This window comes from Rissa tridactyla, chromosome 10 (assembly GCF_028500815.1).
Source record: "Rissa tridactyla isolate bRisTri1 chromosome 10, bRisTri1.patW.cur.20221130, whole genome shotgun sequence".
NCBI lineage: Eukaryota > Metazoa > Chordata > Aves > Charadriiformes > Laridae > Rissa > Rissa tridactyla.
In genome coordinates, this window is record NC_071475.1 from 17690366 (window position 1) to 17708954 (window position 18589).

The 18589-nt window shown below is 49.4% G+C and overlaps 1 protein-coding gene across 1 annotated transcript; it reads right to left on the reverse strand.

Moving 5' to 3' along the window:
- Nucleotides 1–8212: 8212 nt before the first annotated feature.
- On the reverse strand, nt 8213–14662 carry TNNC1 (troponin C1, slow skeletal and cardiac type). Its single transcript, XM_054216700.1, has 6 exons — nt 14516–14662; nt 10622–10652; nt 10277–10423; nt 9257–9371; nt 9013–9149; nt 8213–8388 (listed from the first exon to the last, which is right to left on the reverse strand). Exons 1-6 carry the CDS (start codon nt 14537–14539, stop codon nt 8357–8359), a joined length of 486 nt encoding a protein of 161 aa, XP_054072675.1. The 5' UTR covers nt 14540–14662; the 3' UTR covers nt 8213–8356.
- Between the last annotated feature and the right edge of the window lie 3927 nt (nt 14663–18589).

Genomic DNA, 18589 nt, shown 5'->3' on the forward strand with positions numbered 1-18589 from the left:
GATTCTGTTTGCTTTGGACATGTGATTATTGGCTTTTTGAATGTGACACAAAAGCTTGTCTTCTGCATAGCTCAGTGAGGGTTCAGTCCTGTCCGCTTCCGCAGATAGTCCAGCCATCTGAGTCCGTCATCTTGCACCGAGTGTGTATGAATTCAGATGACAAAACCCCGATACTCATGTGTGCCAGCTAAAATGCTATTTACAGTAAAATAATAGATGTTTCTCAGTGGGACAGCAGCTGTGATAATTTTGAGAATTGGCCCTACTCATGACGGGATGCATTAGCCAGCCATTAGCTGACAAAAACTGGGGAGCAACTCTTCTGTATGCTGTCACTTTTGTCCTTTAACGTAAAAAGGAGAGACCTGAGGAAACACCATTGGTCTTTGCCCAAGGATTATGTGTGTATGGACTCACTTGCCAGTGTTGGTTTGTGGTGCTTCAGATCCGAAATGTATTGTGACATGGAAATCAAATTTGTCTTGGTTACAGCTTTACTCAACTTATGCTATTCTTTCTGTATGTTTATTTCTGGGGTGTTGGGTGGGTTGTTTGGTTTGTTTATGGAAATTAGGAAAATAACTAGTTAAAGGATGGTTACAGATGGCTAAAATAACTTTGTTGTTTTAATAAATCAGAAAAAAGTTCTGAATTAATCACAGCCAGCATTTGGGAATAATTGGGACAATCTGGAGATATATATGATTTTTACATACGTCCCTTCTACAACATGGCTTATTTTTTCCTTATAGGTTGATCCCAAGTTTCTGAGGAACATGAGATTTGCAAAGAAACACAACAAAAAGGGGCTGAAGAAGATGCAGGCCAACAATGCAAAGCAAGCTGCTCAGCAGAAAAAGGAGTGACGTGGTTTAAGTCAAAAGAACCAGTTTTCCTATTGGCATGTATATTACAGCATTTTTGTAAAAATAAAATTGGATGTAACAAAGCCTTCACCTCCTGAATTTGAGGAGAACCATCCAAAAGTCTTGCTTGAGTTGTATTCTGGATGCCAGCTGGAGTTGGGGAAAGGTTTTGTGTTAATACCGTCAGCCTCCACACACACGAAGTAAAACAGCTGCTCCATCCTCAGTGCAGTTCTACTGTAATCGTTGGTACACATCATGAGCACGTAGTAGCTTGAAGTCGCTTTTCAAGTTGTGAAGTGGTTATTGACTGAGGCTTTAAAATTTAAACAAAAACCGACTTGTTTCTTTTCCTATAAATTGAAGACAGTGTTGCCTGGACTTTGAGGTGACAGTACTCAATACTATCAAGTAAAATTATTTTTGCTTTAGGCACACGTGTTCAGAGTTCTTGCGTACCATAATTTTTGTGATAGTTCCTCGTGCTGTTATATCAAGATGAGATTTCCAGGGGCTGTTACGTGTCTGCTGCGTTGCTGTCCAGGTAAGGTAGTTACAGTTAGAGCTTTGGAAATCTTGAAAAGTGGGAAGGTACCGAGGCTATGGTGTTAGAGTTCATAGTTATTGGTGTTAGAAATGGTGTGTTGTACTCTGAAATACTTGAAAGTACTGAAGTGTCAATGGAGCTACCATGTGAATGCATAAGGTTATAGGACTATATAAAATATCCGTATTTTTCATAGTTACTGTATTTTAGTGGAGATCTTTTATCAGGTACGCGCTTTTTCCTGTTACTGGAACGAAATGTGCTGACTGGTGAGATCAGGGGAGTAACATTCCAAAGCCTGAGAGGTGTTGTGACAGGATTTTGTTACTGCTGTCCTTCTGTCGATGAGGAGATGACTTCACTCTCCAGGTCCCATAAGCCAGCAAAGCTGGTTCAAGAGGCCCTTTTTTATCACTGAAATGAGCGACCTGTTAAAATGCAGAGAACTGTTCCTGAAGTTGCAATTCCAGCGCTTGTCCACCTGGTGGTGTAAATCCACGAATCGACACAAGGGCTGCAAGTTTGCAAGTATCTTCCTCCTTTGCAGTATAGCAGCAAAATACTTTCTGGATAAAAAAAAATATATATTTTTTTTTCAAATGAAATGTCCAATTAGTGTAATGGACTTTATTCTAATAGTTCAACCAATTACCAAAATACAATATTATTTTGAAACAGGGTAAGTAGTTTAAGTTCTTTATGGCTTTAATTCACAAGTCTCTTCCCAATTCCCACTTTTCCCAGTCTTTGCAATTCCCAGTTGGTTTTGACTGATTAAAAATACCACCCAGCCCTAAACCAAGCATATAAAGAGATTTACTAACTTAAAACTCAGGAGTTAAGGGCTTTTAACGTCTGAGGGAAGTCTGCAACCCCCAACTGTCTGACTCTTGCCTGCACATCTCTTGGACTGTTGTGGAGAGTGATGTTTGTCAGCCAAAAGAGTGTAGTTGCTGAATGTGGTGGTTTAGGCCAAATTGGCTGATGACGAGATAGATGCTCTCCCCGCCACCTCTCGCTCAAAGGAGAGGAGGAGGAGAGAGAAAGAGATTTACGAGTTTAGAAGGAACTAAACTACTTTAATGAAATACTGACAATAACATAAAGAAGGAATAATGAAATAGATACAATATATACAAAACTGTATCAAGCTCCCAGGATGATGTCACCGGCAGGCACTGGGGAAGACCCAGACTGGACTTGGCGACGGATGGTAACTGGATTCCAGAGCTGGAGTCAGGAACACGCGGATCAGGATCAAAGGCCGATGAGCAGACGGTCCTCTTTAAGTCAGATATTGAAGAAAGAGGCTTGACCCTTTGATCCCCTAGCTTTATACTGAGCATGGGGCAGATGGGATGGAGTACCCCTGTTGGTCAGTTTTGGGTCTCCAGTCCCGTTCCCTCCTCCCTGCAGGGGCAAGCCCTCTACGCTTTTCCATTTCTGACCCTCCAGTGGGCCAAATAATAACATTATCTGAGCTTGGCTGTTATAGCAATAAGTATAAGCAAGAGCCTCTCTGTGTACCATCCCTTGGCATAAACTAAAAACATTGGTCTTATAGCTCTGAGAACGAACAGTTTTCTGCACAATATGCTGTTAATTTCAGAGAGTTAGAAGAGGCTTAGCTAAGAAGTAAAATTACTGGACAGAAAGTTCTGTTTCACCTCAAACCAGGACACTGTGCAAGAGCAGCGTGCTGGTGAGGAGGGGTGCTGGGCTGGAGAGAGCGTACAGTCACAGGGTTTGTACCACCAGCTAGACTCTGCTAAATAGCCAAGACAAAAAGGTTGTCTGGTCCCTGCTGCCCTCGGGAAAGGCAGGAGGTCAACAAGTGAGAGATTCCTGATGGTAATCTTCCCTGGAGAGTTGTTTTTCCAAGTGATAGGTCACACAGAGACGGATCCATGACGCTTAAATCCCACTGGCCTCAGTGGTGCCTGAGTGCCTGTGGCTATCAGAGGTCTCAAGCTCTGTGGCTGGTGCCTTCCCTGCTTGAGCGAGTTTCTCTGCAAAGGCGAGGTTGCATAGCCCTGGTTCAGGTGAGCGTGCACATCTGGCAGCCTCAGCCACTGGCCCAGAGCTGTACTGCGTCCCCCTGCAGCCCTTGCTGGGGCTGGCAGAGAGACCTAGCGTGGGGAGATATCCCCTTGGGTTGCTGCTGGCGTTGGAGGAGGCAGAGTGGCTGGTCCAGCTGTGGAAGTGAAGGTCAGTCTGGTGCAGATGTGTGTTGTGACAAGAAGAGTGAAAGAAAAAGGCTCTGAACAGAGGACTTCGTATTGCTGCACCTTTGCCTGTGTGTCTGCAGATCTCCAACCTGTTTTAAGTTCTGCATTTGAAATCTCTAGCACTTAAGTCTTTTCTATGGAATATGGGAGATTTCATCTCTAAACGCCCTTGGTGTCATCCCCAGAGTGCTTGTGTTGTGAGAGGAGCTCACCCGCAGCGTGCGGTTTGAGGGAAGAAAGAGAGAGGCAAGGGTCAGGCTGAGAAGAGAATGTTGGCATGTTAATGAGAAGGCGAGAGGAAGACTTGGGCTTCCCGTGGCTCCAGGCAGCTCCCCCAGGCCTGCCTTCAGAAGCAGCCGCTTCATCTCGCTGCCCTTCATGCTGCCCTTCAGTGGGACAGCTTCCCAAATAAGGGCTTGCTGACTTTCTGACCAAAATAGCGTCTGCGTGACAAAATGCAGCGCGGTGGAACGTAACCTTAATCCAGGCATCATTGTGTAGCAAGAGACAGGAATTTTGTGAGCTTCCACAACAGCTCGGTGTCAGGTTTGTTGCTGTCTGCTCCCTGCACACATGACGCTGCCTGGACTTCGATTGATCAACTATTGTGTTTTCTAACCCCGTGACGGCTCAGTCCACAACTTCCCTTCTTGTGGTAGAGGTTGCCCCAGCCCAGAAGGGAAAGCTGCAGAGGGGAGCCTGTGCTGATGTGGCCCCGTGGTGGGTCTTCATCCTCTTTTCACTTGCCCTGTGAAATCATTTAAGTTCTGTGTCTTGATTTCTGTTGGTCAAGTGAGGTTGAAGATCCTTTTTGGGAGGATTACGTATATGGAGCCCAGGAGATGGAACTGGCAGCTGTGGCCCCCTTGAAACTATTCCCATTATGCAGAGCTCTGTCATCTTTGACATTTAAAAACTTCAGAACTCTTATGATTAAGTCCTTGGTATCATGCAGGAAGCCAGTGAGCTTGAGAACGTCTCTGCTCAGCTACTGCTGTATGTTGGGCCATACGTTTCATGCTTGCTGCTGTGGTATGTCATACCCGCTGCATTTCTCCTCTTTGCAATTAAGAGGTCTCAGTATCAAGTTCCAGTTTGGCTCCTTTTTTCCCTTTGATTAAAAAAAAAAAAAAAACCAACCAAACAAACAAAAACAACCAAAAAAAACCAACACAAACGATAGGGAGCAAAGGGCACGTAACCAAATACTGCATCAGCTCATTTGGCAAAGGTGAGCGACTGCACTGAAAGCCAAGAGCACAGAACTGGGAGGAGAAATCAAAGCAATGGGAAACGCTCAGGTGAGGCAGAGCTGAGGATGTTGATGTTCACAGTGAAAATGAAAAGCGGGGCTGGATGCTTGTTGCTCTGTCCCCCTTTACCGCCTTCCAGTAGTGTGGTAAAGCAAAAAGCAGTGAATAGAACATGAGTTCTGCTTTGCCCAAGTTTCAGGGCTGTTACAGGTGTTTCTATGCAACAGGGGCTTTGGCATGGTGAAATACTGTTTATCTGACATATCTTAGCTCACATTGTGCTGCTGCTGCTCTGGTGGCAGATGCATGACTGTCGGCGAGCTGCAGAAGCTTTCTTAGGGGGATGAGAACCAAACCTTCTCGGGTCTCCTGCAGCCAGTCAGTTCGCACAGCAGAGTTTTACCGAGGGCTAAAGAGAGGCCTCGAATACGCTGCAAAAGCTGCAAACCAGGGCAGGAGCTAAATCTACTGCCAGTGGAAGCAAGCAGAGCAAATGGCCAGAGAGCCGTGGCTGCGTCCAGTGGCACAGGCTGCTGTCACCTACCAGCACAGCTCCGTCTCAGCTGGGGGGTTAAGAGCACACAAACCTGGGGACTGGTTTAGAGAGTAGGAAGTGGCTTTTTGCCAGATTAAAAAAAATGGGTGGATGTTTCAATTACTCTATTTATTTATTTTTATTATTGTTATTTTTTCAAGTAGTGCTTGTGGACCTGTGTTACATTCCTTAAAGGCTTCTGGCACCAAAGCTTCACTACGCCTGCAGGGAAAACTAAATTTGTTTGGAGTTGCATAGATACATGGAGTCCTCTGGGTGATTTTCATTCATCGTTAGCACATCTCCAGGCACATCCCCTCTGTGGAGGCTTCAGCCAGGCTGCTCCTGTGCTGGTTACTGGTTTTTCAGCCATCTGACCCGCTCGCCAGCCTGTCATGTTGTGTTTCATTCCTAATGCAGTTGTTCCCCTGTTTGCCAACAGTGAAATCCACCTCACCCTGCGGCATTTGCTGTCTTACTCCTGGAGAACTGTCAGTGTGTTAAAACAAATTGGTCTTGCAGCAGTTTTTCTGACTTCACGCAGGGCGCACTGACCTGATGGCTCCTCTAAAAAAGCCCAAGTAGTCCCCAGTGTATCAGCTCTTCTAGGGACAAGTTTCAGCTGCTATGAGACCTCGGTCCTTCTTCTCCAGCCACCACCTTTCCTGTTTTGCTCTCAGAAAAGAGTGGGTAGACAGCGAGGCTGTGACTTGCTGCTGCCTGTGCCATTGAACCAAGGGGGGAGAGCTGAGACGCGTGGCTGGGTGGCTCTTTGCAGCCATCATTTTCCCTGGGTTCAGAGGGACTCTTCCAAGCCTGCCACCAAGTTGTCTGAAGGGAGGGGGTTAAGCTGGGAAAGTTATGTATTTTTTTCCTCTTGTTCACTCTTTAGGGAGCCAAAGCCTATCAGTAAGCAGTGGAGGTGTCCTTGTTCGGTGTTGGGATCTGCTTGGGACAGAGGGAGATAATGGGGCTGTTGGTGATGCCTGTGGAGATGTGATGTGAGAGTGCAGGCTGCCCGTGAGCTCGATGGCCATGGCTGTGGGGAGAGCTGGTGTCACCTTTGCTTGTGGCCGAAGCCCAGGTATTTGCACCTTGTGGAGGTGTCCAAGCCTGGGGTAAAACATTTCAGCTGTGTCCTCAGAAGCAGATCTCGCTGGGAAACAGCTTCTGCTGCTACACTGGGGAGGTAGAAAATTATTATCATTGGTCCCTAGGCTATGGATTCATTGGAAACAGAAGACAGTGACATTCAGGAGCGTTTTCTGTGATAGGGTTGTTGGACCAAACACATTTCTGTGTCTGTTGGCTTCAGGTGTACCTGCAGTTCTGCTGAATCAGCAGGAGCTATGGCATTAAGGGCGTAGGACCCTCGGGGACACCCCTTTGAGGGGGTCTTACAGATGTTTGCAGTACGGGTGTTCCCAAAATACCCTGGGTTTTAAGAAAAATCAGCTACTCTAGCTGACAGGGCTTCATGTCCTCGGTTTCTCTGATGTTACAAGCCCTGCTTGGACAAAACATTTGGTGCTCGTTGTCCAGAGGAAAGACACAGCCGTGTCCTTCCAAGCACCTGTCAGCCTCTCTCAGGCCTCTTTTCACCTCAAGCCTGTTCGGTCTGAATTACAATATTTCATTATTGCTACAAATGAGAGCATGTGTCACACCAAATACAGCTGCTCAGGGTGTTATTTCCATGGCGGGAGGGGCAAAAAAATAAGCTGGTTTGGGGAGGAAAGGCCGAAGGAGGGTGCAGTGGGCATGGGGACACTGGCATGGTGGCACCCTCCCCCAGGGTCGAGGGCAGCATCGCCCAGCTTTGCACTGACACAGTCTTGTGCCTTGCTCTGCCAATGTTTATTTTGCTTGGGTAAACGTTTGATTTTAGCAACACGACCACAATGTGTGAGCTGTGCTGGGGCTGTAATTCGATGGGAGGAGACAGCTATGTGCAGGGGAGCTGCTAATGCCGCAGGAATGCTGCGCTTCCTTGGGACAGGAGAAGATGGCACGCGGGGCCCTCAGGGACAGCACGGCTCATCCTCCTCGGCCCGGCTATCATCTCGCGCCTGGGGGCCAAGACCCAAAGCAAGGTTGTGCCTTGCTCAGGGCCCAAATGGACGTGATTTCTGAGGGAAAATTGGGTGTTTCAGTTCTTGCAGCAAGGCTCCCACCCGGGGCTGCTGGACAACCGTGAGGTGCTGCGGGGCCGCCATTGCCTGCCTCCTGCCAGGCTGGGCAAGATGGGAAGGAGGAACCCAGTCCATCTTAGCAATGGCTTTTATTCATATTTCCAAAGAAAATACAGGTCGTCTTTCTGCATGTGCCACAGGGTGGCCATCAGGATGGTGGGGAGGAGGAAGGGGTGTCCATTCAGGACAGCCATGGTGAGAGCGGGGAGGAGATGGACTGTCCCTCACCCAGGGATTTCAGCAGTGGCATAAGTGGTTGTTAATTCGCATTTCGTTGCTAAAATGCTGCTGATGCTCCAGTTAAACCAGCAGGCACCAGTGTTAGCTCCTGAGCCCGCTCACTGTGGCAGGGGTCAGGAGATGCAACATGGCGGCTCCCCACCGAGCACCCACGGCCGCATTGACTGGGCTTTGCCACTGAGCTGGCAGCAAAATATTTCCTTGGAGACTTATAGCTCCAACTGTGGTGTCACCTTCCCAGACGTGGCTTGCAGGCACTTGTTGTAGCCCTGAGGAGCAGACCCATTAGTCACAAATACGTGACCGGGGTGAAGCTCTTACTAAACCTCCAAGGAACAACCATCTGAGGCACCCAGTATTAACGCGTTTTATTTTCCCAGCGGCCACCCTTCTCAGTGCTCAGTCTTCATGCCGGTAGCCAGGGGACTTAGCCAAGGAGATGAGATGCGGAGCTGGAGGGGTTTAGGAGATTCGGGCTGTCATCTGGCCTCAGATTTATTCAACTCCCTTCATAAACTCCAGGAACTCTGCCAAAGGGAAGACATAGGAGATAAGGGGTGTGAGGTGGGACTGAAGTACCCGCGCAGCTGCCAAGTGCACTCTTGGCAGCTTTCCCCAGCCCTGTCTCCTTTTCCATCCCCGATGTGCAAGAGGCTGAGGGGGGATGGCTACCGCTCCTCTGGCTGTGGCGAGGCCTCCTCGTGACTCCCACTGGAAATGTCACCAGAGCCCAGCGTCACTCTCAGCTGCCACCAAAACACTGGTGGTGAGTGCCTGGGGAGGGACATGGCCATCAGCTCAGCTCGGAAATGGTCTGGGGGTCATTTCAGCAGCATTGCCTTCAAATATACAGCCCTTCAGAGGTGGTGCTTGTGTTAGGGGGCAGGAGGGACAGGCAGGTCTCTGATGAAAAGCAGGTTTGCTTCAGTGCAGGCTGGCTTTCTCGGGATGAGGAGAGTTAAGGCAGCCCCAGGCCCTTGCTACCATTTCACAAGCATAAGAAGCCCCTCATCCCTGTGTGAACACCAGCTGTGATCAGGCGTATTGCCCAGCACTGCCTGCGTGAGCTCACACCCATCCCTGAAGGCAACAGAGATCACAGGAGCTGCCCAGGGACTCACAACCAAACTGCACGCAAGAAAGGCTCCTACCGTCATAGTCAATCCTGCCATCATTGTTTTTATCTCCATCTTTCATCAGTTCTTCTATGTCATCCTCGGTGATGGTCTCTCCCGTTGCCTGCAGCATGATCTTCAGCTCCTCGAGGTCGATGTAGCCATCGGCATTTCTGTGCAAGGATGGAAGATCTCAGAAGCAGACCAACATGCTGGGGAGGGGGAACTGGGGTGGCTGCACCGCTCCCACCACCCCACCGTGCTGCATCGCTGCCCTTACTTATCAAACATCCTGAAAAGATCTGAGAGTTCCTCTTCAGTTTTTCCTTTGCTGTCGTCTTTCATACACCGGACCATCATAACAAGGAACTCATCAAAGTCTACAGTGCCGCTGCCTGCAGGCAGAGTAAACACCATCAGACAGCCCTGCGGTGGGTGGACAGGCAACACCGAGAGATCACACTTCCCTTCAGTAACCAAGGACCAAAACTCAGGAGGGCAGCCCTGCAGCAAGAGGCAGCTTTCAGGATGCTGGCATAAGTGACTGAGGCCATTGACCGACATCAACGCCAAAATTTTACATTTTTGCAGTCATTTTGCCAAGGCAAAATGAACCGAAAGTCCTATTGGAAGCACTGATGAATGGAAATTCCTGCTATGGAGCATGGATATGTGTCCATCTCATCTAGGTGTTAACAATAAGAGTTCCAGAAGGTGGGTATTTGTGCAGTGTAGTTTTGCATGAGCACTACAGTACAGTACTACAGCTATTTTTCCTTTTTTGCCTGATTATTTTCCAGTTACTTAGTATGGTATTTCTGCCCAACTTGCACACAGTGGATTTTGTTATGTGTGACCACTGGTACACTGATTTAATCAATATTGGCAGTTATTTGTGTGTGTGTATACTCGAGCAGTGAAAGACTTTCCTGATGACAGAATCCTGTAACTGTGGCATTTCTGAACCAGCGGTTGCTGCATTCAGCCTATATTTTGTTTTTTAAATGGATATGTACAATTTCAGAGTAGCCCCCAAAATCAGCTCAAGCAAGATCGTTATAGGAATAATAATTTTTATAGTTTCTCTTTGCCTGGAAATTTTCTAAAGGAGCCACGCTGAAGTTTGGTGGGTGTTTAGTGTCCTTAAAAATCACAGCACTGCAGGTCGCTCCTGGCAGGCTGTGGCTGTCCCCAGCATGGATCCTGCCAGTGGCTGCGCAGATGCTGAGCGCTCCCGACCTGCCCCGTTCCCCCCATGCCTGTGGTGCTTGGCAGAGTGGAAGAAACCCAAATCTCTCACCATCCTCATCCACCTCGTCTATCATCTCCTGCAGCTCCTCAGGGGTGGGGTTCTGCCCCAGCATCCGCATCACCTTCCCCAGCTCCTTGGTGCTGATGCAGCCATCCTCCGCCCCCAGCACAAAGATGTCGAAGGCAGCCTTGAACTCTGGGGAGAGAAGGGAGAGGAGATGTGGGGGTCTTGCCCCATACCTCAACCTTGCAGGCGGGCAGCCCTGGGAGAGGGGGCTCGTCCCGGACCAGTCTGGCCAAAGCATTTTCAGGGGTGTAATTGCTGAGGCAGGCTGGGCTGCCGGCTGGGGAGTTCCTCGTTAAGCTGCAGTGTCAAGTTAAAAGATGCACCTACCATTTTTTTGTTCTTCTGTCAGCTGCTCAACCTGTAAGGAAAAATACAGAGACCAAGTAATTTTTCTTCCTCAGCATCACTAATGGTTAAAAGGTAACGTTATTTGTTTAACAGCCTTTGTAAAGGTCAGCCAGGCCTTACAACAGTCACCCTCATGGACTACAGGATATATGACCAGTGGGGTTTTGACACCACAACTTTTTGTAGTCTAAGAGAGTCTCCCCCTTAGAGAAAAAAATATTCCCAACTCCTTTGAAGTGGGCAGTGTTTCTCTAGAGTGGCCACATCTATCAGAATTAGCCTCTGCACGAGCAGGGAAGACCCACTGGGAAAAGCATTTGTCTCTGTCAACCTTTTGGGGATAATTTGTTGCTGTCGGGAGGCTTCGCAGCAGGACGGCTGGGCTACTGAGGGCTGCTCGTGTGTGGGCTGAGGCCAGGTCAGAGGTGGGATGTGCTGGCGAGGTCCCTGGGGAGGGAGAGGCGGACAAGACCAACCCTGGTATTTGTTTTTCAGCCCTAGAGTCAGGAAACTCTCTGCGCTATCTGGATCATTAAGAGCTGGTCTGTTTCCACCCGAGTCAATGTTTATTACAAAGGTTCCTGCCTCAGAAGGGAGCTGCTATTCCCTTTAGCATGTTTTGGGTATCTCCCCGAAGAAATGTCCCATGGAGCCATTAGGTGTTAGGCAAAACGGGCTGGCAGATTGTTCCCAAACCCTACCCTAATTCATTCCCTGCAGACGATCAGTGGGAGCTTATTAGTTAGCATGAACTAATTAAAATAATCAATGAGGAGAGCAAGGAGGAATCCATCAGCTCTGTATCGTGCCTCTTTAAGTGCATTTCTCTCTTTGGCTTCATTCCTGCCTGCAGGTGCTGCTTATCTAAAATTGCTGACCCCGCCACCGTGTCCAACTGCCCCTTCAGTACCATCCATTAAAATGCTGACTTTTCCCTCCCAGGCTGGTTGACAGCCTCTCTGGAGTTGGCCAGACCCGACCCCTGCCAGGACTACCTCTGTCCCATGCAGAGGTTGCCTGACCCCACGAACATCTCCTTACCACCATCCCTGTGCCCCGTGTGAGCCATCCCCGATGCCCATCCCCACCGTGGTTTGGTCACTCTTCAATCCCGGGTTGTGGCACCCTGTGTTTGAGGGAAGCCTGATGCTTTTGCCCCGAAGAGGAGTGGTTTTGCAAAAGCCAGCTGGAAAGTGCTTTTTCTTAGCAGGGCAGAGCCTGCGGGAAGCGGGCAGAGAGCCTCATCCCGTTCCCCACACACCAGGAGGTAAAGACTTTTGAGTCAGAAAGCGGCAGGGACGGTGGCAGGATTGCCATTGCAGGAGGAAACCCGAGCCCACTGTGGCCCCGGCAGCTGCCAGCCCTTCGTGGCTATTGTCTGGGCAGAGGGAGGGCAGCCAGTGCTCCCTCGGCCGATGTCCACGGCCACTGGGTAACCTGACCCTCTTGGTGCATTCGCTATTTATAAGCCTGGGCAAGAGAAGTGCTGGAGATAAAGACGAGCTCCCCAATTGTTCCCAGGCTTTGGTATTTATGCTTGCAGCCCTTTATCTGGACACTTGTCCCTGGCACTGTTCTTAGTGCCGCTTAACAGAGCCTAAAAATGTTCCCGAAATAGCTTTGTGTTTGCACACCCTTATCTAGGCATGAGTGGGCAAGATGAAAATCCATTGGGTTCTCCGGCTGCACGTAGGTAATTTGGCATAAATATAATACTAATATATGCCATCAGCATGCAGCAAATAAAAAAATACTCACTTTTGAAGCTTCCTTGACTACTGAAATGATAGAGGTGGAACTATGCTGCATGTAAATTAAATGCATTATAACTATAGAGTGACACTTTTATTACAGAGATGTCTCTTGAGCTGTTTATGATGCCCTCTGGACATGGGGGCTGTTCGCGGCTTTATTCCCTTTTTCCCTCCGCATCATTTGAGGGACAGGTTTCCCCAGCTGCAGTGTGGGAAGACAAGCACGAAGCTCACAGCACTGCGGCGGCTGTGGTGACGCCGAATCTGCCTTATTTTGCTTTTATCAGCTCTCTTCTTCATCCCATGTTTCCATTTGAAGTCAGGCAGGGGAAGTTGAAGTTCTTGAATTTTTTTTCCGGGTAAATGTTTTCTTACAGTTAAAATCTTGGGGAATAGATCCACAAAAAAGCTGTTTGTCTCAGCTGTGCCTGGCTTAGGCTTATTGTGCCCCATAAAGGTGCTGGCAGCCAATGCCCGGATCTTGAGCCCCACATTTACCAGCGTGGCCACACCTTCAAACCAGCAGCAAAATCCTTATGGTGAACCCATCGGGTCTTTTGCGTGGCCCATTTCCCTGGTTGAGGGCTCTGTGTTTGGGGTAAGTTTTTGGTATCTGAGGTGGGAACTTCTGGGTTGTTCTCTATTGCTGCAGTTCCTTTTTTTCAGCTAAATTCCTCCATGGTCCAACTCTGCTGAAGTCCCCAGGCTTCAGCTAGGGATGACCTTTGCCTGTGGATTTTTGCCCATTTCTGGGGCAGAGATTTGGAGAGAGGCTGGAGCTTGTGGATGGGGAACCCTTTCTTTTGGGGCTCTCTGCCCATGCTGTGAGCGCGCTGCCCCAGCAGACGGACAGACCCTTTTGGCTGTGGGCATCACTGGCTTCCAAAGCACCTCAGCCTTTCTCCCTAATTACAGGCATGAGGTCCCTAAACAATAAGGAGAGAACCGTTGCCTGGAGTTGCAGAGAACATATTTAATTTAAAAGCTTAATTAGAGATGCCTGGGCTTTCTTTGATTTTATAGGTCATATTTTTCTCCCTTTCTGAGGTGTTGGTTGGGGCACTCGGTGCTTTCCTAAGCCGTTTCACTACTGTGATTGCTAGGGTGAGTCCATCTCATGAGGTTCGGGCTCACCAAAGGACAGGAGAGGTGTGAGCATTTGGAGTTTTTTCTTCAATTACATATCAAGCACTATCTTTCTTCCCTCTGAAAACCTTGGAATTAAAATAGGACTTGTATGATGTATTTTTTTGTGCCCTTGGTTAAAGTCAAACCTAATCAACTATATATTTAAAAAAAAAAAAAGCTCTTAATTTAAGCCCAGTTATGGAAGAGACACAGTAGCAATCCACACAATCCAGAATCTATTTTCATCCTTATTCCACCTGCATATCACTGTCTGTCTACGTTGTTACAAAATAATGCAGTGTTCTTATTACAGACCAAATAGTTTGGGTTTACGCGGTGAGCGCAGCGTGCAGCTGTGTAAGTTAAAATAGCCATTAGGGTGCTCTGCGTTCCCCGAGAGCATAGCTCACATTCTGCATTTCCGCAGGAGTGGCAAAGCAGAGGAGGATGTTTGGAAATAAATTACAAAAGACGAGGGTTTTTTTTTTTAAAATCTTCCAGAAAAAAATATTCAGCTGAGGAAGGGGGGGAAACGTAGCAATGGCAGAATTTCAAAGCACCAGAATGAGGAGGGTGAGGTTTAACCTGGAAAAATAATGTTCATTTCATGGGAAACGCTGCTCGGCTTTATCTGGTCTAAAACCAGCAGCCACCTCTTAGGCTTTCAAGATTTCGCTGAGATTTGTAACTTCACCTACGGGCCACCTCCCTGCCTTACAGTGGGGAACCAGGGGAGTAATTGTAAATAATTTAGCAGCACAGTTGAGAGTTTCACACTTACGAGGAGAGTGTGAAACCTTCAGAGCCATCAGTGGGAAAGGTCTGTGTCCTGGATGATGATGTTAACTAAAAGTTGCCACCCTAAAATTATTTCTTATTTGGCATTTCTCCATTGAATTAATTCTGTCACAGCTTTGGGGAATCCACTATAAAACCCAAAAAAACCCCTTTAACCCCCCCCAAAACCACAGGCCCAAAGGGAGACACTTACCGCTGCCTTATAAATGTCATCCATGGCTGGAGAGGGTGGGCGAGGGGCCGGGGGACGTTACGGTCACACTCTGCTGGCGCTGCCCCTGCAAGCCCGGCTGATATAGGGGGCTGCCCGCCCCCGGGGGATGTGACCAGCCCACCATCAGCCCCGCACGCCCATCCCCGTTCCCGCAGGAATGCCTCGCCTGCGTGCCTTGGGATGGGGACGCTGCTGAGCCCGAGGCTGGCACGTCTGGAGCCAGCCCCAGCCCTGCTTTGGGGCAGCTGGAGGTTTCCTCGTGACTTTTGATACGGGAAGGAGCAAGCCCTTTCAGCCAGGTTTTGGCAGGACCTTGTTGATATATTGCAGTATTTGGATGTCCTGGCTGGACACATGCCACTGTGTCACCTCCACCTCCCATGTTTCCCCCCCCGGAAGCCACATTAGAAAGATTATACAGTGCCTAATTAAATTGGGTAATACAGGAAAGGCATGCCTCCCAAAATATCCCCATCCAGCAGCAAATGTCCCCCGTGAGCCATGGGAACAGGAGGTTTTGGGACCTCCCTGTCCCCTCCGCTGGCTGTCCCCAAGCCCATGGCGGGGACAGGCTGCTGGGGGACACGCAGCCACGGCTGATGCCCTCGGAGGAGCCGATGCCATGTGCCTGCGGGTGCCGAGGCCTGAGAGAACGTGCGATCCTGATGCCGCGGTGTGGAGAAGCGTGGAGGCAGAGGGAGCTTTGCCTCCGTTTTCTGCATTTAGCTGGGGCTGCAAAATGGGGGGGGTAGCTGTCAGCTGTGCTTGATCTCAGGGATAATTCTCGGTCCTTCAGGAAACCGGGGCTCACTTCACCCAACTAGCGAGCTGACCTGGCAAATGGGGAAAATCCACGCTCCTGGATTTACCACGGATTTGGAGAGCAAAACATGCCGAAGGCCTTCAAGTGATGACCAGTGTTTTTTCAGTGCAGGGAAAAGCATTTTAATCCACAGCGATCAAAGCTAAAACCTCTTTTTTTCGTGATTCAGGACTCCCTCTTGCGTCCAAAGGAGATATGGATGGCTCCAGCGTCTCAGCGTGACAGCGCTGCCTCCAGCTAGCTCATATCAGTGTTAGAAAAACTGAAAATACCATGGATGCAGCTATTAGGTTTTACCTCCTCTAAAAATCCTTTCTCCCTTTAATATTAATCATGTTGCATGCAAGAAACCCGCTGTCCCTCGCCTTAGCGGCATTAACCAGTGATCCCGGAATGGTGTCAGGGTGAGCGCAGCGCCCTGTCCCACACCACATCCTCCCAGGTTCTGTGGTCCTGAAAGATTAACTTGCATTTAAGGAATTAAGTTTTGAAGCACGTTAATCTTCAGAATTGGAATATATTAATATTTTGGTTGCCTTGACCGTACAAATGGCAGAAAAAGCTGCAAAGGGCAGTAGTTATTTTGTTAAAGGGGATTGGCGCACAGGCTGGGATGGGGGACCTGCTCCCCATCACCGCCCAAAACTTCCCAGGCACCCCATGGAGAACCCCAATGAAGTGCTGGCCTAAGGTGACACCCACGCTGTTTCCGCCCACCTCGGGATTCCCTGTGGAGCCGGCGGGGCGGCTGGTGCTGGCCCCGGGCACTGCCAGGCACTGCAGCAGAGGGCGAGGAATCGCGCCTGGCCCTGTCCCTCCGTACCAGGAGGCGACAGCTCTGAGTCATCCCCCTGAAAACAGCCCCTGGGATGTGTCAGAATATATCTAGGGCCGATGCGCAGCGGGAGCTTTAACATTGCCTTCAAAGGGTCGCAGCCGCGCTCCCGGAGGAGCTGGGATGAAATCCAGGTTGGGATGTGGAAGAAGGGTCCCTGTCTGCTTAGAGAGGGGAAATATGGGCCACTGCACGCCATCACAGGAAAGCCACACTTCTGCAAACGCCTGATGTGAACAGAGACTTGCAAAACACAGTCATGCCTAGAAGGAAAGGATGAAATCCATCTGGCAGGAGAGGCAATGTTCCCTCCGGGGAGGGAGGCGAAGGCATCATGCCAGCCCCTGCCTCCCCGCCCGCTACTCGGAGCCAAAGCTGCCAGCATCCTCTGGCTCTCTGGAGCGGTTCACTTATGAAAGACTTGGGAATTGGGGGTTTTATAGAGAAACTCAGGGTGTCTGCTTTGCAAAGCGCGGGGGGAGGCTGCTGTGGCAGGTATGGGGGTGTCCCAGGAACACCCATCCTCTTCGGCTGCTTCTCCTGCCTCCCCACACGAGACCCACGGCAGAGACAAGTGCAGCTATCTATAGCCTGAGGAGGGCTGCCAACACAAGCGCCCTTAATCCGGGCAATGGCCGGCTCAGCAGCACCCCGGCTGTCGCTGCGGTTCGGTACGGCATGTTAGCTCGGGCTTCAGCTGCATCCCATGTGCGGTTGCACTTGTCAGTCAGTTCAAGGTACCAAGACAAGCAGAAAGGTTTACTGCATTTTTTTCCTCCAAAATCTCATTTCGGGTTTTCCTTTCCAGGCAGCCGCAACCTGCTGCAAAACAAGCAAAGGCATCCTTCAGGTCAAATACAAGGAAATAAAAAGCAGAAGCCCAACTAAGTTGCAACTTTATTTGAGGTCAGGGGTGTTTGGGCAGTCTGTCATGGCTCCAAACTGCAGCGAAACACTCCAGTTTCCCAATTTCCTGCACAGGGCAGCCAGCCCCAAGCGGGGCCAGACCCACCGACATCGAAGCTCTTTACTGCTACCCACATCCTCAGAGGGTTTTAGCTGAACGAGCCCCCATTTTCCCCCTTCCCCAGCTCCATCGCTCCTGATGATACACCTTCTCCGGGAGCCAGGACAGGGCTGTCACACCACATGCCACCTCGGCGCCCGCAGGCAGAGGCTGCTTCAGGGAGAGGAGAAGGGTGCCTTTCCAAACCCACGGACGTGCGAGCGCTGCAAATTGTTATTTAATTAAGGAGACGGGACATTCAGAGGAAGCTTAATTAAAGTTGCTCTCCAAAACCACTTATTATCTCATCAAGATGCTGAGCTCAGCAGCAGCTCCTGCCGGCGCTGGGTCAGCGCAAGAAAATCTCTCTTGGGCTCCTTTACTATATGTGTTCTCTCCTTGCACAGTGTGAAAGGTGCTCTGGCTAAATCCTGACCAAGGGAAAGCGTTTTGCAGTGAAAATAAAATCAAAATGGGTTTATCCAGCTGCATTTGCAGAGGTGTGTTTGTTTATTTGCCACCCTGGTCCTGGTTGCGTTTGCCCAACACCAGTGTTATCCCTGTAGCATTTCTGCCTTGGCCCCACAGCTCCCTTCTGCCAAGGAAATACTTTCCATCCAGATGACTTTGAAACCCGTACGTGTATCTAGTGCATTTGGCACTTCTGCTGTTATCAATGACTCTACACTGGAGCTAATTGCGTCCTCCCTTAGGTAGCATAAACAAGGACAGACAGAGGTCACCTTTGTTTTGCTGGAAGGTGTTTTTTTTCCCCAAACTTCCTGTGACTTCCCCTCAGTGTTCACAGGGAAAAGGCCGAGGAGGATTTGCTTGCCATCCTTTTAAGATTCTCTGCTTCTGTTACAAATTCCTGGCAAGATCCCATCAGCGTGCACTGATTTGAAACACTTCCCTGTGCTCAGTGGGACAGTGCATAGAGGTAAGGAAAGTTCGTAACGTCAGCAAAGTCACCTCAGGCTACACCATCCTCACCCCGGGCTTGTCCCTGAGGCCCGGGGCTGAGTCCATGCTGGTCTGACCCAGCAGCCCAGCTCCGGTTTTGAGGTGTGTCCCGGTTTGAGCGACACAGGGCTAATTTCTCTTCTAATGCTTAGGAAAGTGGCACTTTCAGAGGCCTCTAGTGTCTGAATTTTTGAAAGTATTTACTTTATAGCCAGCTATGGCGTGTGGGTTTCAATGTCTTGGTGTTTCCAAGCTCCCCAGGTGTGGGGACGAGGAGCGAGACACGGGTACTCGACCCAAGCTGGCCAACAGGATTACTTCATACCATGAATATTGCATTCAATACCAATTAGAAAGTTTGCTGAGGAGTTCTCTATTCTATGATGGCGACGGTCCAGAGAACTCCTTGCCCCTGTGCCGGAGCCC